This window comes from Prunus dulcis, chromosome 4 (assembly GCF_902201215.1).
Source record: "Prunus dulcis chromosome 4, ALMONDv2, whole genome shotgun sequence".
In the NCBI taxonomy this organism is placed as follows: Eukaryota; Viridiplantae; Streptophyta; class Magnoliopsida; order Rosales; family Rosaceae; genus Prunus; species Prunus dulcis.
The window spans coordinates 15,186,625-15,208,164 of record NC_047653.1 but is presented as its reverse complement, the minus strand read 5'-3'; the positions used below and the strand labels follow the sequence as shown (position 1 = coordinate 15,208,164).

The window sequence follows — 21,540 nt, the reverse complement described above, 5'->3', positions numbered from 1 at the left end:
GATAATTACGGTTTGGATCTGCTAGTTTTATTGGTTCGGCTGGATTGATGCCCATTAGTTTTAGGATATTTACCCTAACATGAATAATATATTAGGTTTTTCTCTCTACAAGTTAATCATAAAACTTCTTGATCTCTCTTCTATTTCTCTCCCTTAAATCTTCCAGGTTAGTTTATGATATTTGCATCAAAAAATTTAAAAGCTCTACTCTTAGTTGGGAAAATTAAAGAGAGAGTGCAATGTGAGGGAAGTGTGTTTGGACATTTTTTTGGGGTAATTTTTATTTTACTACATTAAAGTATACCGATTTTCAGCTTTCGATACATGAAGTTTTTTTTTTTCAGCCTTAGATATCAAGTTTGCTATATTTGTCCATAAATTTCAGCCTGGTCTTCCTCTAGTCTAAAGATTTTGGACGAGTGTTTGGGTTAAACCGAAGACAAGAGGGGTCTAGGAATAGGTCTGCAAGCCTGGATTTGCTCGAAGAGAGAGGGGGCGAAATAGGAAGAGGGAAGAGAAACATAATGAGAGAGAAAGAGGAAGGGATGTGCGGTACAGAGAGGGTGGGGTTGGGGGTGGATGGCGGCGACGAGAGGGTTGGGTTGATGCGATTTGAGGTGAAAGGAAGAAAGTGTTTTTTGTTTTAACAAAAAATTTTAGTTTATTAGTTTTTAAACATTTTTTTAATAATTTAATTCATTAATTAAAATATTTTCATTATTTAGCCTACGTGACAAGATATGGATAGCTACATGTGGCAACATTAATTGTCATGTCATTAATTAATGGAGAACATAACTGTTAAACTAACGGAGGTATGAAAATAAATGTTATGTATTCAATTGAGACGAAAACACTTGATGTATGGAAGGCTGAAATTTAGTAAATTTCAACGTAGTAAAATGAAAATTACCTCTCTCTTTTTTTCTTTTTTTTTTTTGGGGGTCAAATTTGTGTTTGGACATTGGAAGAGACTAATTGTGGTATATTTAGGTGGTTTTAGACACCTTGGACTATACTTTGGCTAGCCCCACAATACTGATAGCGACAACAACTAAAAAAAAGACCAAAGTCACCTACTTTGCCGGGTTATTCTGTTTGGTCTTTGTCGTAGTAGTTGTTGGTTTCATCATATAATATTTTGAAATCGTACATATATTTGAGTTTAGAGTTTCTTTCATTTGAATGTTTCCTGATCACACTTTTTATACTGAAGCCATGTTAGTGCACAAAGAATTATTCAAGATTGTCCTTTTGCAAGTACGTTTCATATAGTTTAGTCTTCCCTTTTCTTTGTACAATAATCCATTTCTTTATCTTTCATGATTCGTTTAAAATATGTGCCATTGAGTTATCTTCCTATATGTTATCGCACAAGTTGGTTATAATCGAGGAAGACTATTTACTTTTGTTACAACTTCTGGAAAGTTCTCCCATGGACTTTGTAAAAGTAGGTAGCTGCACTAGATCAATTGGTTTTAAATGTTTTCCATCCGAATTAGTTTTCTCCATAAATTTTTATGCACAACAATGGCAAGTCAAGTAATGGGTGGAACTCGAGCCGCTCATGTGTTTTCGATGCTTGTGTTAATCTCATTCTTTGTTATTGCAGCAGAGGGAGCCATTGAGGAGTGTAAGTTTTGTTAAATTGATATATCATTTTTCATTGTGCGGTTCATCAGTTTTTGCTGATAGTAGTATGACAGGCTACTGATCTTTTCTTTAGCTTTCTCAATAATAACCTTCAAAATACTTGTATGCATGACTGCTTCTTCTCCCCCAGGTAGAACTCTTAAGTGGCATGCAAAAGTTTGGATCAGCATTAGACTTACATAGGGTAATTCAATTCTAGACATTTGGCCATGGGGGTTGGTCTAGTATTGTTTGATGGTTTCGATTTTATCGTTACGATAGTTTTCAGTAATTTGGCAGATATTAGTTAGACATCAGCTCCTGGAAAGTGGTTAGGTGTATCCATGTCTTACAAGTTGTTTCAGTACTAATCAATCCATTGGAAACTAAGCTAGTCAGTCAATGAAATATGGAAGTATGGTGTATCAGCTTTGATAAATCAGTAAATGACGATTGAAGCATTGAACTGTTTTACAATTTCTGATGCAGATGCTCCTATGAAGATTCTCATGGATGAATGGGACATAAGACCTCCCAGTTGGGTGGGTTCAGATCCTTGTGTTGGTGGCTGGGAAGGTATTGAATGCACCAATTCACGTATAACCTCCATGTAAGTTCTTGGCCTGTTTCCACCTTTTTCAATGCTCCTGGAAGTTGCTTGCTTCAAATTTGATAATAATTCGACTTCTTTAATTTCAGAGCATTGGCAGATATGGGTTTGACAGGTCGGCTTCCAAGCGATATCGAGCTGTTATCTGAGTTAGAGATTCTGTAGGTTCTATCTCCATTTTTCAAATTTTCAATTTACAGTTAAATGGTACTTAATTTGTAAATTACAACTAATATGTGAGCCACAAACCAGGAATTGTCTTTCTTTCAAGAATATATTATGAGTTTCAGTGCTCAATAGGCACTGACTGTTTCAAAGAACTTTAAACACTAGTCAAATCATTTTAACTGCATTAATGAATTCCTCCATTATTGGATATACATTTACTGATACTGATAACAGATTTATCAGTTAGTCTTGTGTAACTCACTTCTCCTCCCTTTTCATATAGGAATCTGTCTTTCAACAAGGGCCTGAAAGGACTACTTCCGGAATCAATTGGAAAATTGACGAAACTAGTATACTTGTAAAAAAACATAAAGAATAATTGGTTTTTCCACTAAAGTGTTTATTGACTTGATCTGCTAATCACCTTGTTGCTTTCTTCATTGCGAGCCAGAAACCTAGTTGGTTGCAGTTTCTTTGGCCGTATCCCAGACACAATAGGATCTCTAAAGCAGCTGTCTTATCTGTAAGGCCTCCTTCTAGCTTCATCATTCCTACCGAAGCGTTTAAACAGGCTGATATGCACTAACTTTGGAACTCTGCATTTATAGATCTTTGAAGAACAATAGTTTCAATGGGCTGATTCCGCCTTCCATCGGTAATCTGACCAATCTTTTCTTTCTGGATCTTTCTGACAACAAACTTGTGGGATCCTTCCCAGTCTCTAACAGGACTGCACCTGGTCTTGATCAGTTAGAGAAAGCGAGGCACTTGTATGTCAACTCTAGCTACTTCTGAGCTGACTATTTTTTTATTTTTTTCCTACCTTGGCTCTATGCCCATCTGATTTTCCTATTTATTTTAAATACAGTCATTTTCAAAATAATCAGCTCTCAGGCATAATTCCACCAAAACTTTTCAGCTCACAGATGAAGCTGATACATGTGTAAGTTTTGTTTAAGCATCTATTTTCTTGAAGGTATAGCTTGAGAATATAGATAGAGAACCTGTTCAATTTGGCTCAACTACATGACAGAGTAGAACAGGAAATGTATGAGTTGATGTGTATGAAAAATGCGTATCTAATAGCCTCTCCTTAGTGCATATTTCATTTTCAAAGGGTATGGCTGCATCTTTTGGTGATGGAATACCCGATGAAATGTCTTTGATATGGAAACTGAGGACTGAAGCTTGTTTTTTTTTTTTTTCATCTGCAAATTCCAATTCTTAAGGGAAGCACATTACTTTATCTGCTTGTTACTTTTTTTTGTGCAGGATTTTTGACAGAAATAATCTAACTGGCAGCATTCCTTCCACACTTGGACTTGTGCAGTCTCTGCAGGCAGTGTGAGTATTTATTTCATATCCTCAAAATAGATTTATTCCAAGGTTATTGCTGCTGGATTTCGACCTCTGTAAAGTTGTTTGTACTGAATATCTTCTTCTGGTACAGACGCCTTGATAGGAATTCTTTAAATGGGTCCGTACCTTCAAACCTCAAAAATCTTTCTAAAATCGCTGAACTGTAAGCCTACAACATACCAAGTCAATGATTTATATGGAAACTTTTGAACATGTTGTTCGGAGTTCACTTTACTAAGAGAGGCTGATAGTAATATGGTTTCAGGCACTTGTCTAACAATCAGCTGACTGGCCCCGTGCCCAACCTTACTAACCTGAATAGCCTAAGCTATGTGTGAGTATGAACCACGTTACTGATTTATTAATTCTATCTGCTCACGCATTGTACTTTCCAATAAAATATGAGAATTATTTCACTTTTTCCCGTCAAGAAAATGGTTACAATCATATTTTTCTACGAAATTTGAAAACCATATTCACCATTGTTGATATCACTTTGTGGTCCTTGACTGAATTTGATCTGCAGGGACATGAGCAACAATACTTTTGATGTATCAGATGTTCCTAGTTGGTTTTCAACATTGCTGAATTTGACGACATTGTATGTTTCATTCCTCGTCCATATACCTCTGTGTGTGTGAGTGTGTGTCTGTTTGCACTTCGAGTTGAAGTGTATGTGACTGCATTTTAAACATCATCAAGTTAAAGAGAAAAGTTTATTGCTCCAAATTAATGTGCCTTTCGTTCCTGAATGGCAGAATGATGGAAAACACGCGACTTCAGGGAGAAGTACCTCAGGCTCTATTCAGCAATTACAATTTGGAGACACTGTGAGTATCTTACTGATCTAGACACTTAATTTCATGAATCTAAGCGGCTTTGATTTTGAACATGGACTCTGTTCCAAAGAAGAGAATGTAAAACAAGGCTTGTAGTACTCTCTTTATATGTCGTGGTATAGTTGCAGTGATAGTTGTGAAATGATTATTCTAATCTGTGACAGGATACTGAGGAACAATAAGATCAATGGTTTATTGGATCTCGAAACCATTTCTGGCAACCATTTGCAACTGATTGATATGGAAAAGAACTTCATTACTGACCTTAAACCAAGTGCTGGAGGATCCAACTATACATTAATGTAAGCATTAGTATTCATTCATATTTGTAGTTTCTTTCTTTTCAGTGTTTAGAATTTCAGAAGATCAAATTTCCAAAAGATATACCAAGTTCTTATCTGTCATGTCGTCCATTATCTGTTGCAGACTCGTTGATAATCCGATTTGTGAGGGAACAAACATGGCAAATAACTACTGCATTGTGTCTCCATCAAATTCCTCAAATTTGATACCACCAAGTAACTGTGCCTCTGTTGCCTGTAGTCTGGGCCAGGTTTCTTCCCCCAACTGTAAATGTGCATATCCTTACACAGGAACTCTAGTCTTCATATTTGTTTCTTTCTCCAATTTGGGAAACTTTAGTTACTACACAACTCTTCAAGACTCGCTCGTAAGAACCTTTCGGTCCTATAACCTTCCTGTGGAATCAGTTGCTCTGGGTTATCCTACCTTTGGTTCATCTTATCACCTTGAACTGTTCATACAAGTCTTCCCATCTGGTCAAGATCGCTTCAATCAGACAGGAGCGTCAGCGATTGCTTCTGTAATTAGCAACCAGACTCTTTCGCGTCCAGGATTTTTTGGACCCTACTCTGCTGTTTTTCCTTATGGCAACTCAGGAGGAGGAGGTAACTCTGAAACCACAATGAACTTGGAAATATTAGTTCTAGTTCTGCTTCAAAAAGTGGAAATGTTAACTCAATTTTATAATGGATGACACGTCTCTCTTTCCATTTCTCATCATTTTGAGGTGCCTGCAGGATCAAAAAAAGGCTTGATAATTGGTGCAGCAGTTGGTGGTTCTGTGCTTCTGTTATTATTAGCCCTTGTAGGGGTTTATGCTCTCCAACAAAAGAGAACAGCAGATGAGCAATGGAGCAGATCAATCCCTTTGGTAAGATGTAGTTCATCAATAACTCAAAAAATGGTCAAGAAAAATTTAAAGTACGCAGCAAATTATGTTTCATCGTGCGAGCATGAGTTAATTATTGTGTTCAATGTCTTACAATGCAACAGTCTGGGATTTCAAATAGCAGTGCCAGTGCTCCTCGGCTAAAAGGAGCAATATCATTCTCTTTTGAAGAACTTCAGAAATACACCAATGGTTTTTCAGAAGCCAATGATGTTGGAGCTGGTGGTTATGGAAAGGTTAACTTTGTTTGATTATCTTTCATTATCATAGAGATTATTTCCTGAAAGTGTGAGTCCACCATGTTACCTTGCCTAGCAACATATCAGTGCTTTATTTTCACCAACTCCATAATACGGTGATCTAATTGCAAGAAACCATATGCCATTCATTTGTTTGTTATTTTCACCACAAGAGTGCTTTTATCCCAACCCTATCTGGCTCACCCCACCACAGTTTCATTTTATTTTCATTTTGAAGTCAGATTATGCAGATATGCTGGCTCTCAGTAATCCAAAGAAAAACTCCTAATCCCTAATTCTGACTTTCTTTTGGCTAGCTATAAACAGCTTGTGGCATTGACTGGCACAAGACATGACATCCATGACTGTGTCATGGTCATTGCTTCCATTGCAGCAAGAAACAACGACTTTTCCTCTTCATTTTTCTTTTGTAAATACTTTTGTAAGTTTAGGAATAAGGAAGTTTATGATTGAAAGTTTTATTAGAATGGTGTGGGAATGACGAGTCTGAGGTAGGAATAAAAGCAAAGTCAGCACTAACCTCTTTTTTCTTTATGAAAAAATGTTGATGATACTTCAGGCTTGCCATATATCTCATCTATAGCCTCACCACTAAACTCCAATCCTCAAAACTGCAATTCCCTTCAACAGACTCGACGAAATGATATATGAAGAATAACTCATTACAATGAAAACTATTACAGTCGCTAGACAGTTACAAAATGTATAATTTGGCAACATTTTGCAGGTGTATCGGGGAATTCTTCCAACAGGCCAAATGGTTGCCATTAAAAGAGCTAAAAGGGATTCTATGCAGGGAGGGCCTGAGTTCACAGCTGAGGTTGAGCTTCTATCAAGAGTACATCATAAGAATCTTGTCAGCCTTCTTGGTTTCTGTTTGGAGCAAGGGGAACAAATCTTGGTATATGAGTACGTTCCAAATGGTGATTTGTTGGATAGTCTTTCAGGTATTCCATGCAGCTCTTCACCTTGAAATTGTAATTTTTTTTTAAAGCTGAAACCCTTGTTCATCATTTTTCTTTAATGTAATAATTATACATTAGAAAATTGATTATGCAGGGAAGTCAGGAATCAGGTTGGACTGGTTGAGGAGACTAAAAATAATTCTTGGTGCAGCAAGAGGTCTGGCCTATCTCCATGAACATGCAAACCCTCCGATTATACACCGAGACATTAAATCAAACAACATACTACTTGATAAAGATTTAACTGCAAAAGTTGCTGACTTTGGCCTCTCCAAGTCTATGGCTGATAGTGGAACTGATCATGTGACTACTCAAGTTAAAGGAACAATGGTCAGTATTGAAAACTTCCCACCTCTCTACTAAAAATAATGCACTTTTTCCATATCAACTATTAAGGGTAATAGTGTTCTTCAAGCAATGAGGACTAAAGGCCTGTGTTTATCACAATATCATCCTAAATTATGACTGAGTATTTAATTTTCTTTTTTGTTATAGGGCTACTTGGATCCTGAATATTACATGACTCAACAGTTGACGGAAAAGAGTGATGTTTATAGCTTCGGCGTGGTAATGTTGGAGCTGATAACTGCTAGAAGGCCAATAGAGCAAGGGAAGTATATAGTGAGAGTGGTACAGATGGCAATGGATAAGACAAAATATCTGTACAACCTTCTTGAAGTTCTTGACCCACATATTGGTTTGGGAACAGAGCTAAAAGGTTTAGAAATTTTTGTTGATTTGGCAATGTCGTGCGTGGAAGAATCACAGGATAAAAGGCCTAGAATGGGGGAAGTGGTGAAAGTGATTGAGAACATAACACAGCTTGCTGCTTTGAACAACTCAACATCCAATTCAGCAAGTTATGAGGATGGGAGTGGTGATGATTTGCTACCATCTGTACAGCGGTCACGTCCTTGATCATACTCGTATTGCATATCAGCCTGTTTAAACGCTTTGGTTAGAATTTCTCTTGAATTCGATATTGTATCAGTATCATATGACCAATATGTCTATTATTAGATTCAACTAGAAAAACAAGCCTAGGTATTAAGTGACATTTATTCTCCATTACACAGAGCTTCTTGTTGTTGCTTAAACAACTTAGAATAAGAAAACTGGTCAATCGTTTCAAAAGCCAGCATTTTAAATAGGGTTGGAATAATATTTCTACAGAATTTCATAACTTTCCCAATTGAATCATTTTATACAGCTTTGCTTTGCTTGTAGAAATATAAGTAAACAGCTCTGATCAACCAAGTGAAACAAAAAAGTATAGATGGATATAAAAAAATTATTGAATTAACTAAAACATTAATTACAAAAGAATTTACGAATACAGTACTTGCAATTGTTGCACAAACAATACAACAGAAAAACAAAACCAAAAGGAAAAATGGTAATTTAATTGATCATATGGACTTGTGTGACCAATTGCACACATCAATGCCAATGTCAATATTGTTGCCCTTAGTTGCTTCAGCACCAACAGTAGCACAGCTCTCTTGGTTAGAGGAGTAGTTGGTGCAAGGATGGGTATAGATATGAACCAAACGGCTGTGTTGTGAAAGATTACTGGGGATCATCATCATCAAACGGGCTCATTTCAAACACATGATCGTCAAGCTGCAAGTAGTCTGGCTCTGACATATTGATTTGGGCAATTTGATCATCAACGTCAAGATATTCATGGCTTGTTTCTTCACTTGTCCCAAATCCAATGTCATCTGTGACTTCAATAAACTCGGAGACAGTAGCGAAACTCTGAGAAGTATGACACTCAGTCTCATGATCTTTATATAGTGTATTCCCCATTTCTTCCCTCTCTGCAGACAGTAGCATGCTTGAATATGATTGCATTTGGGGTGTGGTGTTGTTATCAATAATAGTAGGGCCGTCCAAATATGAGAAAGCAATATTCAGGGCTTCATCAAAATCGTCACCCAATAATTGGTTGTCATCAATCATCTCAGGTTGATGGTTTGACTGAGTGAGACCAATTGGGTTTGTAACGAACTCTGGCTCATGACTAGTGAGGCCAATTGGATCTTGGTCATCAATATTAATCTTTTGAATCTTGCTTTTGGATTGTACTGGAGCATCATCAATACCATGATCGTCTGCGGCAGATTTAAATTTTCGCTTCCTTTCATTCTGATGAAGCTTCTGGTCGTTCTTCCGAATCCGGCACAACACCAACTGATCGCCATCATCATCACTAACACTGGAATTTTTGGATTTGGGCATGGAAGGATAGTCTTTAAGACTGTATTCATGCATAATCCAACAACCATTCTGATCAGATTTAGGGTTTTTATAATGAAACCTCCTCGAGAACCCCATAACCTTCTGCTCATTCTTGGGATCAAGGACTTTGGCAGAGTTCTCTCCATGCCAGCAGCCATTTCCAGCCTTCCGAGACACACGGGTGCCTTTGGTCTTCAACGTGGTGAAGAAATACAAGTCTTCACCAATCTCTAAGCCATCTCCACCAAAATCCTTCCAAATTTTCCAGGGTTCAGACGTGCCATAAAGATTGATCTTTGGCACCTCATACTTCATTGGCTTTCCAAAAACTTTGTTGTGAAGATAATAGCCCAACAAGTCAGAATCTTTGGGATGAAAATAAAAACCTACCGGAAGATCAACAGCACAAGGGCCCATGGTTACTTCTCTCTCTGGGAAAGCAAGCAGCTTTCTCTGTAATTCTCCAATTCTGCAATTGATTTGATGGGTTTTCTTTCTTTAATCAAATATGAAGAATTTATCTCTGAGTTTCTTTGGATTTGATTGAAAAGTACAGAGAATTAATCTCTGTTTCTTCTTTGAGGAGAACTGAGAGATCATCAAAAGGCACTCACTTGAAGTGTGGGCTGGAATGGCGAGTGTTGTGAGTGAGTTAATCGTTGACTCCCCTCAGTATATACAATATATATAATATGACCGTTGCTGGAGTTTCCAATTCTAATCAGGATTTACTGTTGTGTTGCTTTACAGCTGTCAGTTCGTTTAAAATTTGAATTTAATGTGGCCGCCTAAAAATGCAAAAAGTTCGACATATTGAAACGCCACCGTCTCGCTTGATTTGTGTTGCTCTCGAGTCCCGACCATGGATTCACAAAAGACAAAAGAACAAAAAGGTTCCGTGCATGTGTTTCAATTTTTTCTTTTTTTTAATACATTATTATTCAAATTTCTCTATTTTGTCTTTTCTTCAAGGAAAGTAATTTCTTTGCACTTAATTTTTTCTGTGTTAAAGTGCTCAGTCTACAGAAGAAAACTGGAGACTCATTCTCTGGAATGGTGGAAGAAGCTAAGAATTGTCATAGAATTATAGGAATGGCGGAAGAGGCAAAACATCAAACAGATGGCGGGCTGTAGCTTGTAGAGTATGGCTGCACTTTTTTTTATAGAATTATTGTACTGTAGTAGTTACTGCACTGGCAAGCATTCGAATATGATTGGGAAATTTATTTCAAAACCATGTAATGAACAATATTTCTACGTTCAAGTGTCATTGAGTTACAACAATTTTTGTGACCATTATCACCTCTTGCACACACTTAAAAAGGGAAGAGCATTTTACAGACAACCACTTCAGCTCCAAATCATCTTAAGAAAACGTTCCACTTGCGCTTTGCAATTCGTTGTCATGCTGGGCTTTGTCAGTAGGAGGAGGTAGTTTGTAAAAATCTGCCAAATAAGCCAAAGCCTCTGAGTTACTATCACAAACCTTCCACAGAGATGTGATCTCTCCCTTGGAGAGGGTACCCCAGTCCTCACAATCATCAAGGAAGCCTAGAAGCTTTGAATAGAATGAGTCATAGTTCATCAACAAGAATGGAACTGGAAGCTCTGAGCCGATCCTTTCTAGCTGAATTAATGCTAAAATCTCAAAAATTTCATCTAGAGTACCAATCCCACCAGGTAGAGCAACAACAGCAGTCCTATCAGAACTGCAGCTTCTAACTGCTGCATCTACCAACCCATGCTTCCTAGCAGAGAAAAACCTGCAAGTATAAAGCAGTTATGCAATTTGGCAGCAGTTTTAAAACACATTTGTAAGTTATGCAAAAGCTAAATCCTAAAAGCCTTTGTAAGCTTTCTAGCAGATAAATATATCTTTCCTGCATGTGAGATACACTTCCGATGGTAGGTAAGGATGAAAATTTGATGCTGTCCATTCGCCAGCCTCTTTACCAATCTTAAATCCACCAACTGGTTTTCCTGCTTGCAAAGCACCTTTAGTAGCAGCATCCATTAGCCCTGGACCAGCACCCGTCCATGAAGTACATTCCAAAAGGTTTGCAATCTGCTCAGTAAAATTTGTGGAACGGAAAATCTCCTCAATTAGACTATTGTAAATTTTAATTCCAAAATGCATTTCAAGTTTCAACATTAATGTGTCTGCCCTGCAATTTTGTTTCATTTACAGGCATGCTATACATAAATACTTTTTACATCAATGTGTGTGCTAGGGAAAGCAAGGCGGGACAAAGTGACCCACCTCTCTACCCAACTCTAGTGCTTGCAGATAATGTGAATGATCAGGTCCCATCCTTGAAGAACCCAAATACACGACTCCTCTCCCAAGTCTGTGTATCAGTTCATAACATCGTTCTATCTCTTTCCTGACCTTTGAACAACAAACTAAAAGTTAGGAAACAAGATCTTAAATTTGCAAGATATTCCCAGTCAGTCAATTAAGCTTATAATCAGTAAATAATTATGTTGAAACTAAGGATCTATAATAGTGAGCAACATTCCGGGGCTAAAATTAATGCCTGGAACCAGTAATAAAAGCAGGGCTACAAATGATATGCTAAAACAAGTTATTTATAAGAATTAGATCAATTTGTAATATACTGTTCCTCTCCCGGGCATGTGTATAAGTAATTCAAAACATTGTTGCATCTCTTTCCTGATCTTTCAACAGCAAACCAAAAATTTAGGAACTAGGCCCTTCAAATTTTCAATGTATACCCCTAGTCAGCAAATAAAGCTTATAACCAGTATTAAAAGCAGGGCTCTACATGATGCTAAAACAGTTCATACAAAAGATCAAACTCTCAACACTTATTGAGAATTTGGGTGACAACCAAACTTGGTCACAACAGCAATATTGCCAAAATATTGCCTGAAAACACTTCCGAATGGAGTCTGACATATCAAGCATAAAACATTTGACAAAAGGCACTAGATTTTCAATTCACTATTCTATTCTACTTCAAATTTTCATTTAGACAGTCGATCAAAATTTGGGCTTTTCTAATACAAGTGGGGTTCCCTTAGACTATAATAAGATGGAACAAAAATCTCCAAACAGAACCAGTCTACTTCTTTTATTGTTTAATTCACACTTAACAACAAATATTAGCAAAGCACATATGAACATATACAAAAGGATCATCAAAGCTACATACCTCATTTGGGCTTGTTCTCTCATCAAAATCAACTAATTCAGACTTGCATGATATAAGTCTTCCTGGGTGTGGGTAGGGCCTCGACCTTGAGAGCTTGAAACTAATGGTGGGTCTCTCTCTTGCCCAGAAAGATTGAATCTTCAAAGTCCTTTCATGACAAATTTTTACTAATACATGAGACCCCATTGAAATTGAATCCAACACCGAAAACCCCATTCTCAAATCTTCCAAACGTCTTGAAGATTGATTTGCTGGATGATATTTGGCCAAATTCCAAATGGGTATGTGTCATTAACTCAAATTATCAGCATTGGCAAACAGAAAATTGGTATAAAGCGAACGAAAACCCAAACTTATGCTCTCACAATTTGCAAACTGTGATGCAAAAATATGGAACCTTTTGAGAGAGAAGGGGAATAGGGTTCTTCAACTATCAACAGTCCAACTTGCTTCGATATATACAAGCAAATGGGCTACCTACTGCCTAATGTGCTGTTAAATTTATGTGAAGAACACAAAGGCCGGGGCTCATACCCGAGTCCTAAGTTGGAACCGGTGTCCACTCTGTTTGTTTTACAAAAGATTATTTTTCTTCAATTACCCCTGGTAAATTTTTTTTGGGTTATATATATATATATATATATATATATTATAATAAGGGGCTGATTCGTGGCACTATGTTTTTGACACAATTTTCAACTTTTGAATGCAAGCACTTTCAACTGTTAAGATTACATGTGATTTCACTATTTAACTTACAAATTAATGAATAATAAAATATTAAACTCCCCATTTTTCTATTATTTTTGGTCAAATTTCCCACTTTTCTAGGTAACTTTAATATGCCAATAAAAATCACTCTCTCTACTCAATAAAATTCAAAGTAAACAGTAATTAATCTCATTCTCCTTAGAAACAATCCAATTTAATTCAATCAAAAAACTGTTGAGAACACTCAGAAGAAGCTATAACACACGGCCTTGAATGAAAAGTTCTTGTATAATTGATAACAAGCTGCAGGCTTATAAAGCCTTTTACAAAGAAATAAAATCAAGATAACAGCCCACGTTTGCAACACCCTAAAACGTGGTAACAGACTAAGAGGAATTTGTTAAAAACACTAACACCTAGTCCCTAAAGAATAGGACTTATTAACAGACTGATTAACTAAAAGATCTGAATAATAAAACTGTTAACTCTAACAGTCTTATCATTCCCTCCCTTAAACTGTATGCAGAATGCATTCAGTTTATATTAGGAACTTCACACACGCCCAGCAAACCACGAAGCTTCAAAAACACCTCCAACCTGAGCGGCTTCGTCATAATGTCAGCTATCTGGTCTTGAGTATTACAATGACTCAAATCAATCACACCATCTTTTACCAGGTCACGAAGAAAATGAAACCTGATGTCAATGTGCTTGCTTCTGCCGTGAAGAACAGGATTCTTGGAGAGTTTTATAGTTGAACTGTTATCACACAGAATTGTAGTGCATTTCTCCTGTACATAACCAAGCTTCTCTAAAACTCTTCTTAGCCAAACACACTGACAAGCGCATGAGGCAGCAGCGATGTACTCTGCTTCAGTGGTGGATAAGCTAACCACAGGCTGCTTTTTGGATGACCATGACACCGCACCAGAACTAAACATGAATACACTTCAGGAAGTACTCTTGCGATCATCTACATCTCCAGCAAAATCACTATCTGAATAGGCTGTGAGTTGCTTACAGCCTCCTTTCTTGTAGAAAATCCCCAGACCAGTCGTTCCCTTCAAATATCTAAGCAATCTTTTTGCTGCCAACCAGTGTTGCTCTGTAGGACACGACATGAACCTGCTGATAAGACTCACACCATACATCAAATTAGGTCTGGTTGCAGTTAAGTACATAAGACTGCCAACCACCTGCTTAAACACACTTGCATCAATCTTTGCTCCCTTCTCGTCCTTTGACAATTTGCAACCTGGAACTATGGGGTTCTTCACCAAGTTGCTGTTGTTCATGCCAAATTTTTCTAAAACTTCATGAGCATACTTTCTTTGACTCACATAAATCCCATCAGAATTTTGTAGTATTTCAACCCCCAGAAAATATCTCATCTTTCCCAAGTCAGACATGTCAAATTCTGACATCATCGACTTCTTAAACTCTTTGCACATGCTCATGTCATTCCCAGTAAAGATTAAATCATCAACATAAAGACTGACAATTAAGAGCTTACCTCCTTCCTTCGACTTTGTGAATAGCGTGTGTTCACAATAACACTTTTCGAAGCCTTCTTTAGCAAAATAGGCTTCAATTTTGCTGTACCAAGCTCGTGGAGCTTGTTTGAGGCCATACAGCGCCTTATTCAGCTTATAAACCTTGTGTTCCTCGCCCTTCTTCTCATATCCCTGAGGCTGTTGGACAAACACTTCCTCACTAAGCTCACCATGCAGAAATGCGCTCTTCACATCAAGCTGAAAAATACTCCAACCTTGTTGAGCTGCTAGGGCAATTACCAAACGTATGGTATATAGTCTTGCAACTTGAGCATAAACTTCTGTGTAATCAATCCCATATTGTTGTGCATATCCCTTTGCCACAAGTCTAGCCTTGTACTTGTCTATCTCACCACTTTCATTGAGTTTTGTTTTAAAAACCCATTTAACTCCAATGGTCTTCACTCCTTCAGGTAGGATAGTCAGATCCCATGTTTTATTACGTTCAATAGCCTCAATCTCTGCATTCATGGAGTCTCTCCATTTCTTGCTCTTCACAGCTTCCTCGAAAGTAATGGGATCAGCTTCTGTGAGAGTTATCATGGCACTCAAGTCTTCTTCTTCTGACAAACCCTCTCCGGTTTCATAATCTTGCATCCAAAATGGAGCTCGTCTTGCCCTCCCTTCAACTGGACCCAAGGAATTCCCATCATGTGACTCACTGGAAGGTGAGCTTGTGCCACTTGAACCAGCTCCATTTGTGCCATTTGAGCCAACTTCTTCATTCTCGTTAACTTCTGCTCCAAGTTCCCCTTCATTCTCAGCTTTATCATCTTCTTATTCACTATCACCCCACTCTAACATATCCAAAGCCATTTCTTCCCTGCTCATGTCCCAATTCCAGCCCTTGTTCTCCTCAAAAACAACGTCCCTACTAACAATTATCTTCTTAGAGACCGGATCAAACAATCTATAAGCTTTCGACTCATCGCTATAAGCTTTCGACTCATCGCTAACTCCCAATAAAACACACTGAATGCTTTTGTCATCCAACTTGATTCTTTTCTGGTCTGGTACGTGCACATGAGCCAAGCACCCAAAAACTCTGAAATACTCCATTGTAGGCTTCATATCACTCCATGCTTCCTCTGGAGTTCTCTCTTGCACAGCTAAAGTAGGGCACCTGTTGAGGACATGCACACACCATCTCACAGCTTCTGGCCAGAGAGCCTTTGGAACCTGCTTCTCAGTGAGCATACAACGCACCAAATTCATCACAGTCCTATTCTTTCTCTCAGCAACTCCGTTTTGCTGAGGAGTATAGGCTGTGGTTAATTGCCTGGTTATGCCATTTGTCTTACAAAATTCCCCAAACTCATTTGAGGTGAACTCACCACCTCTGTCAGTCCTCAAACATTTAAGGTAGGCACCTGTTTCCTTTTCAACGCAAGCCTTATAACTTTTAAACATGGTAAATGCCTCTGATTTTTCATGCAAAAAATAAATCCAAGTCTTACGACTAAAGTCATCGATAAAACTCAAGAAATACCTCTTGTTGCTGTTTGATACAGGCGTTATAGGGCCACATATATCGGCATGTACCAGCTCCAGCTTTTGTGACGCCCTTCATAGACTTCTTTTTGGAATGGATTCCCTGTGCTGCTTTCCAACCAAACACGCTGTGCATAACTTTGCATGATTTATAAGAGAAGGCAAGCCACTGACCATCTTTTTGTATTGAAGGGTTCTCAATCCTTTGAAGCTTAAGTGTCCGAATCTGCAGTGCCATAAATAACTCTCATCTTCTGTCACAGCTTGAAAACAAGTAGTAGCTTTAGGCATCATCGCTGCGAGCACAGCAAACATCCTGTTCGCGCTCATCTCAGACTGAATGATTAGACCCTTAATAAGATGAAAAACTTTGCACTCCCCATGTTGAATCAGAATTGCCACACCCTTTTCTTGAAGCTGCCCCATACTTAACAGGTTATTGTTCAACTCATGAATGTAATAGACCTCAGAAATTACCTGAGTGATTCCATTCACTTGCATTCGAACGTTTCCTTTCCCCACAACTGCCATCCTTGAGTTGTTGCCTAGTTTCACAGTTTGCCTGAATTGAACATCCAAATCCGAGAACCATTCTTTATTCCCACTCATATGATTACTACAACCTGAATCGAGAAACCAGACCTCTTCTCTCTTAGCATGGTTAAGCTCTACATAGGACATTAATAGCAGCTCTTCTCCTTCATCTATTTCTGCATAGTTGGCTCCCTTCTCCCAACTGGGACACTCATACTGAAAGTGTCCGAATTTGTGACACTTAAAACACTCGATAGTGGCCTTGTTGAAAGGTTGTCTTCCACGACCTCTTCCTCTTCCTCTGAATGTCCCTTGACCTCTTCCTCTGCTAGTGTTGTCTTCATGAGTAACCTTGAGAGCCTGCTCCTCTCCTCGATGGCCATTCATTCTTTGTTCATGGACCAACAAACTACTCTGCAGCTCGTCAATAGTCATTGTGTCCAAATCATTGGACTCTTCAATGGAGCAAACCACATAATCAAATTTTGAAGTCATGGACCTCAAAACTTTCTCATTGATGATGGTTTGGCTCATTGTCTCACCATGAGCCTTCATTTTGTTGGCTATAGTGAGAGTACGAGCAAAGAAATTATCAATAGTCTCTCCCTCCTTCATGTGAAGTGTCTCAAAGTCCCTCCGAAGTGCTTGCAACTGTGCCCTCTTCACCTTGGTAGAGCGTTGGTATTTCTGTTTCATGGAGTCCCAAATACTCTTTGATGTGCCTCTGTCGAGTATAGTCTCCATGATATCCCTCTCTATAGCTTGAAAAAGGTAATTCTTTACCTTTAAGTCCTTCAGCTTCTGCCCCTCGACCAATTTGCGTTGTGCTTCTGTCTGTTCTGTTGCCACCACCGTAGAGACAGATTGTGTCCCCACCACTGAAATCCCATTCTCTATGAGATCCCAATATTCCTTAGAACGGAGAAAGTTCTCCATCAACATCGCCCAATGATCGTAATGTCCGTCAAATTTGGGAATGGCCGGCTGCACAAAACCACTGCTATTGCTCTCCGCCATTCTGCTTGACTCCCTTACTCTGAAAGAAAACTGCGGTTTCTTTCCACACACACTCACAATCAGGCCCTCTGTGATGGAGCTCTGATACCAATTGTTGAGAACACTCAGAAGAAACTATAACACACGGCCTTGAATGAAAAGTTCTTGTATAATTGATAACAAGCTGCAGGCTTATAAAGCCTTTTACAAAGAGATAAAATCAAGATAACAGCCCACGTTTGCAACACCCTAAAACGTGGTAACAGACTAAGAGGAATTCGTTACAAACACTAACACCTAGTCCCTAAAGAATAGGACTTATTAACAGACTGATTAACTAAAAGATCTGAATAATAAAACTGTTAACTCTAATAGTCTTATCAAAAACAAGAACATAAAAGAAAACTCAAATCTATCTAACACATGGAAAGTCTTGGAGCACTGACCAGGGACGGATACATAGAGGAGCAAGGGTGGTCAAGTGACGCTTGCAACCCTTGGAATCCTCCATTAGAGAGTGGAAAATTGGCCCCTGCAACATGTTTGATGAAACTCCCTAAAAGGGTTGCTGTCCTCCTCATCCAGCACAAGTTAGATTATTTTTTTTCTCCTTTAACGTCAAAACGATGTTGTTCTACTTATGTTTTTTTTAAAACTTGGCCAAAACGACGTCATTTTGGCTCAAGTTAAAAACAACCTCATATTGCATATTGTTTCAAAATTCTGTGATATAATATGCTTGTTTTTTTGCATGGGAGATTGTTTGTTCTTGCAGGTACCTTCACTTCATCATCTCCTTAGGTTTGGTTTTGGATTGAGTGTTGTTAGAGAGTGTGTTGTCAAGGAAAGCCAAAAAGGGGGAGATTGTTAATGTATGCATTTTGGGTTTTTCTTTTGACTTCCCTTGACAACTTTATAATAGGATTTCTATTGTTATTTATCAAGCTCAAGTTTAGATTGAGAATAGGTTCTCTAGATGTTCTTAACTGCAACTATCCTATGGAGGTTCAAGAAAATTGGCAAAGGTAAATTGTGCATTGCATAACATTACATTAAACTGTTTTCATAAAATGATGGCTAGTCATCTGTTTCTCGTATGACTAGTCATCCTTGCTCTGTAGGATTTCCAGCTGGATAACCAACTTTTTTGTCCTATTCTCTTTTCTCTCTCTGCTGCCATGTGTTATTTTGACCTAAGGGAATTTTTGTCTGTAAAGGCTAAGGAATTTCTCTTTGGGCAGTAGTCTCTTTTGGGTGGAAGTTTTGGAAAGTTTGGCTTGCCATCTTTCGCTTCTTCTTCCTCAAGAGAGAACCATCTTATTTTCATCTATGAGTTTTTCCAAATTGATTTCTTTTTGAAAAAATGCATTTGAAATACTAATCTACATCTAGCTACTTAAAACACTCTCTCATTTATATCTAGGTCAGATTCAAGATTGATTTCTTCAAGAGTATGGTTTCTTGAAGAAATTGGTCATTCTCATTTGAATCCAAATTTTGGTTTTGTTTGAGTTAGAGCTTACAAGCTGGTGCCATAGGATGAATGAGCTGGAGAAGGAGCTGCCATTGCCATGAAGAATTGAGCTTCAAGCTTTGCTAAGTTGGAGAAGAAGATTGCACAAAGGAGGTATAGCTCATCTTCCTAAATAGATCTAGGTTTTTCTTGAGCTTGCTTGTGTTCCTTTGTAAGAATCTTTTTCTACTTAGTGGATTGCCTGGTCGGTTGATGACCCCCAGTTTTTCCCAATGGTGGGTTTCTAGGTGAACAATTTCTGTTTGCATCTCTGTAATTTTTCTGGGTTTGTGTTCTTGGTGGTTGACTAGTCATCATATGAATTCTGGGTTTGTGTTCTTGGTGGTTGACTAGTCATCATATGAATTATGGTTGACTAGTCATCATATGAATTCTGGGCTTGTGTTCTTGGCGATTGACTAGTCATCGTATGAATTCTGGGTTTGTGTTCTTGGTGGTTGACTAGCCATCATATGAATTCTGGGTTTGTGTTCTTGGTGGTTGACTAGTCATCGTATGAATTGTGGTTGACTAGTCATCATATAAATTCTGGGTTTGTGTTCTTAGTGGTTGACTAGTCATCATATAAATTCTGGGTTTGTATCCTTGTAGTTGACTAGTCATCATTATCTGCTGTTTGATGTTTGCTTGATTATGTTGTCTTCACACACTTTCACTATAGTTGTTGCTAGCACAGTGGATGCCTAGATTGACGGGTTCTTCTGAGTGCCTAGGTTGTCACTAGTAATTCTCTAAGCTTGCAAGTACATCTTGGTATGCTCTGTGTATGTTATTATTTCGTATAATTCATATCTGACAGTTGACTAGTCATAAGAGTATTTGGTCAAGGTCTAGAGTGTGTGAAGTTTGTTGCGTTCTTGGTTGAATATCTTTTAAGTTTACCCCTTGTCACCTAAGTACCAATTTCAGTTAGTTTGAATAAATTAGGGGTTTTTGAATAGATTGTATATGTTAGTTTGTATGCTTTAATTAGTAACATAATATCATGGAAAATTGTAATATGATTTTTTATAATTAATTATGAATTATAATATTATCGTTTCATTTTTATGGGTCTATTATTTTGAATATAAATTTTTTAACCTTTAAGACGTTGACCCCTAGAAGGAAAATTCCTGAATCCATCCCTGAAGGCGGGTTTATAAGCTTTGTGTTTCTGTTCTCAATTGCTTGAGAACAAGCAATACAAAGTCTAAAGACATATGCTCTGTATTGGCAGCCATGAATGGGTTTATGAGGTTCCCCCTTTTCTTCAGCTTTTTCCTTCAATTTCTTTGGTTGGGGCTCTAATATTTTATTCAATTATCCTCAGTTTGGATTGGTATAAAAATAATAAAAATAATAATCTATGTTTTGTTTTTGCTATGATTTCCACCTTATATGTTGTATCTATTCACCAAAATCTCATCCCCAATCGCAATGATCTCTAATGGAAAACCTATAATTTAAGATGTACAGATTAAAAAGATTCACATAGCATTTTGGTTTTGTAAAAGTGGGCTTCTCTTAATCATTTCTCGGGATATAACTTAATCATCATTTTAATTTGGAAGCATTTGAAGACAAATCTTACACATGCATTCATGATGCATGTGAAGATTCATGTAAAATATGATAAAAATTTACTTAGCCCGGCTCCCACTCTCTTCTCTAGGTGCTAAAAATGTCATCTTCAGGCTCTAAGAAAAATGATATGAACCATAAAAACCTTCACAAACATTCTTCATAATCAAAACTTTGTCCTACTTTCCTTCTGGTTTAAGTTTGAGTATTTTTTGGTGGATAGTTTCAAGTTTGGGTTGCAAATGAAAGAGGAGGAGAAGGAGAATGGGGGAAGGAAAAAATTTCCCTGTAATGGCATAGTGGGAAATAAATGATTTTTTCATCTCACAATTGCAATTTTCTTATAGGAGAATGTGAAAATATAAGTGAAGAGAGAGAAAATAGAGTGGTGAATTTAATTAAAATTAATTTCAATTTATAATAATTTAAAAAAGAAATAATTAGTTCATATTTAATCAAATTCATTGATAGTGGGTTGATCTAAAGATGTGAAATTTGTGCTAAAATTGTGTCAAAAACCTATCTAGTCTCATGGATCCGGCCCCATTATAATATATAATATATATGGGTATGTCATGTATATACATGTATATATTGTCTACAACTACAACAAAACTATTGCGAATAATTTTGTTAGAAAAGTCTACAAAAGATTTAGTGAACGTATTTGATATATATGAATCAAAGTGCATGGTCCGCCACCCCAAATGGTC

General features: G+C 37.6%; 3 protein-coding genes across 4 annotated transcripts; 1 reads left to right on the top strand and 2 right to left on the bottom strand.

Annotated features, from left to right (window-relative positions):
• The first annotated feature begins 1,545 nt into the window (after positions 1-1,545).
• Positions 1,546-8,137, top strand: LOC117625622 (probable leucine-rich repeat receptor-like protein kinase At5g49770). Its single transcript, XM_034357154.1, has 19 exons — positions 1,546-1,633; positions 2,122-2,242; positions 2,332-2,403; positions 2,694-2,768; positions 2,862-2,933; positions 3,019-3,180; positions 3,279-3,353; positions 3,683-3,754; positions 3,861-3,932; positions 4,035-4,103; positions 4,296-4,370; positions 4,528-4,599; positions 4,773-4,910; positions 5,035-5,516; positions 5,649-5,782; positions 5,905-6,036; positions 6,788-7,007; positions 7,120-7,355; positions 7,521-8,137. Exons 1-19 carry the CDS (start codon positions 1,546-1,548, stop codon positions 7,941-7,943), a joined length of 2,790 nt encoding a protein of 929 aa, XP_034213045.1. The 3' UTR covers positions 7,944-8,137.
• Positions 8,138-8,375: 238 nt separating this feature from the next.
• LOC117625989 (NAC domain-containing protein 2-like) lies at positions 8,376-9,900 on the bottom strand. The gene has a single exon (XM_034357599.1). It carries the CDS (start codon positions 9,684-9,686, stop codon positions 8,595-8,597), a length of 1,092 nt encoding a protein of 363 aa, XP_034213490.1. The 5' UTR covers positions 9,687-9,900; the 3' UTR covers positions 8,376-8,594.
• Positions 9,901-10,468: 568 nt separating this feature from the next.
• On the bottom strand, positions 10,469-12,972 carry LOC117624764 (probable cytokinin riboside 5'-monophosphate phosphoribohydrolase LOGL10). 2 transcript variants are annotated; one of them, XM_034356201.1, is made up of 4 exons: positions 12,446-12,972; positions 11,530-11,658; positions 11,150-11,334; positions 10,469-11,032 (listed from the first exon to the last, which is right to left on the bottom strand). In XM_034356201.1, the coding sequence occupies exons 1-4, from the start codon at positions 12,659-12,661 to the stop codon at positions 10,636-10,638; spliced, it is 927 nt and encodes a 308-aa protein (XP_034212092.1). In that variant the 5' UTR covers positions 12,662-12,972; the 3' UTR covers positions 10,469-10,635. The 2 variants fall into 2 exon arrangements, with proteins under 2 accessions (XP_034212092.1, XP_034212094.1); XM_034356203.1 differs by having other exon boundaries at positions 11,530-11,653; positions 12,446-12,968.
• Positions 12,973-21,540: the final 8,568 nt, after the last annotated feature.

Coding starts and splice junctions, on each gene's coding strand:
- LOC117625622 (XM_034357154.1), top strand. CDS start 1,546: ATGGGTGGAACTCGAGCCGCTCATGTGTTTTCGATGCTTGTGTTAATC. Junction 5,517..5,648: donor TGGCAACTCAGGAGGAGGAG/GTAACTCTGAAA, acceptor AGGTGCCTGCAG/GATCAAAAAAAGGCTTGATA. Junction 7,008..7,119: donor TTTGTTGGATAGTCTTTCAG/GTATTCCATGCA, acceptor TTGATTATGCAG/GGAAGTCAGGAATCAGGTTG.
- LOC117625989 (XM_034357599.1), bottom strand. CDS start 9,686: ATGGGCCCTTGTGCTGTTGATCTTCCGGTAGGTTTTTATTTTCATCCC.
- LOC117624764 (XM_034356201.1), bottom strand. CDS start 12,661: ATGGGGTTTTCGGTGTTGGATTCAATTTCAATGGGGTCTCATGTATTA. Junction 11,659..12,445: donor AGAGAACAAGCCCAAATGAG/GTATGTAGCTTT, acceptor TGTTGTTCAAAG/GTCAGGAAAGAGATAGAACG. Junction 11,033..11,149: donor GAAGTGTATCTCACATGCAG/GAAAGATATATT, acceptor TTATACTTGCAG/GTTTTTCTCTGCTAGGAAGC.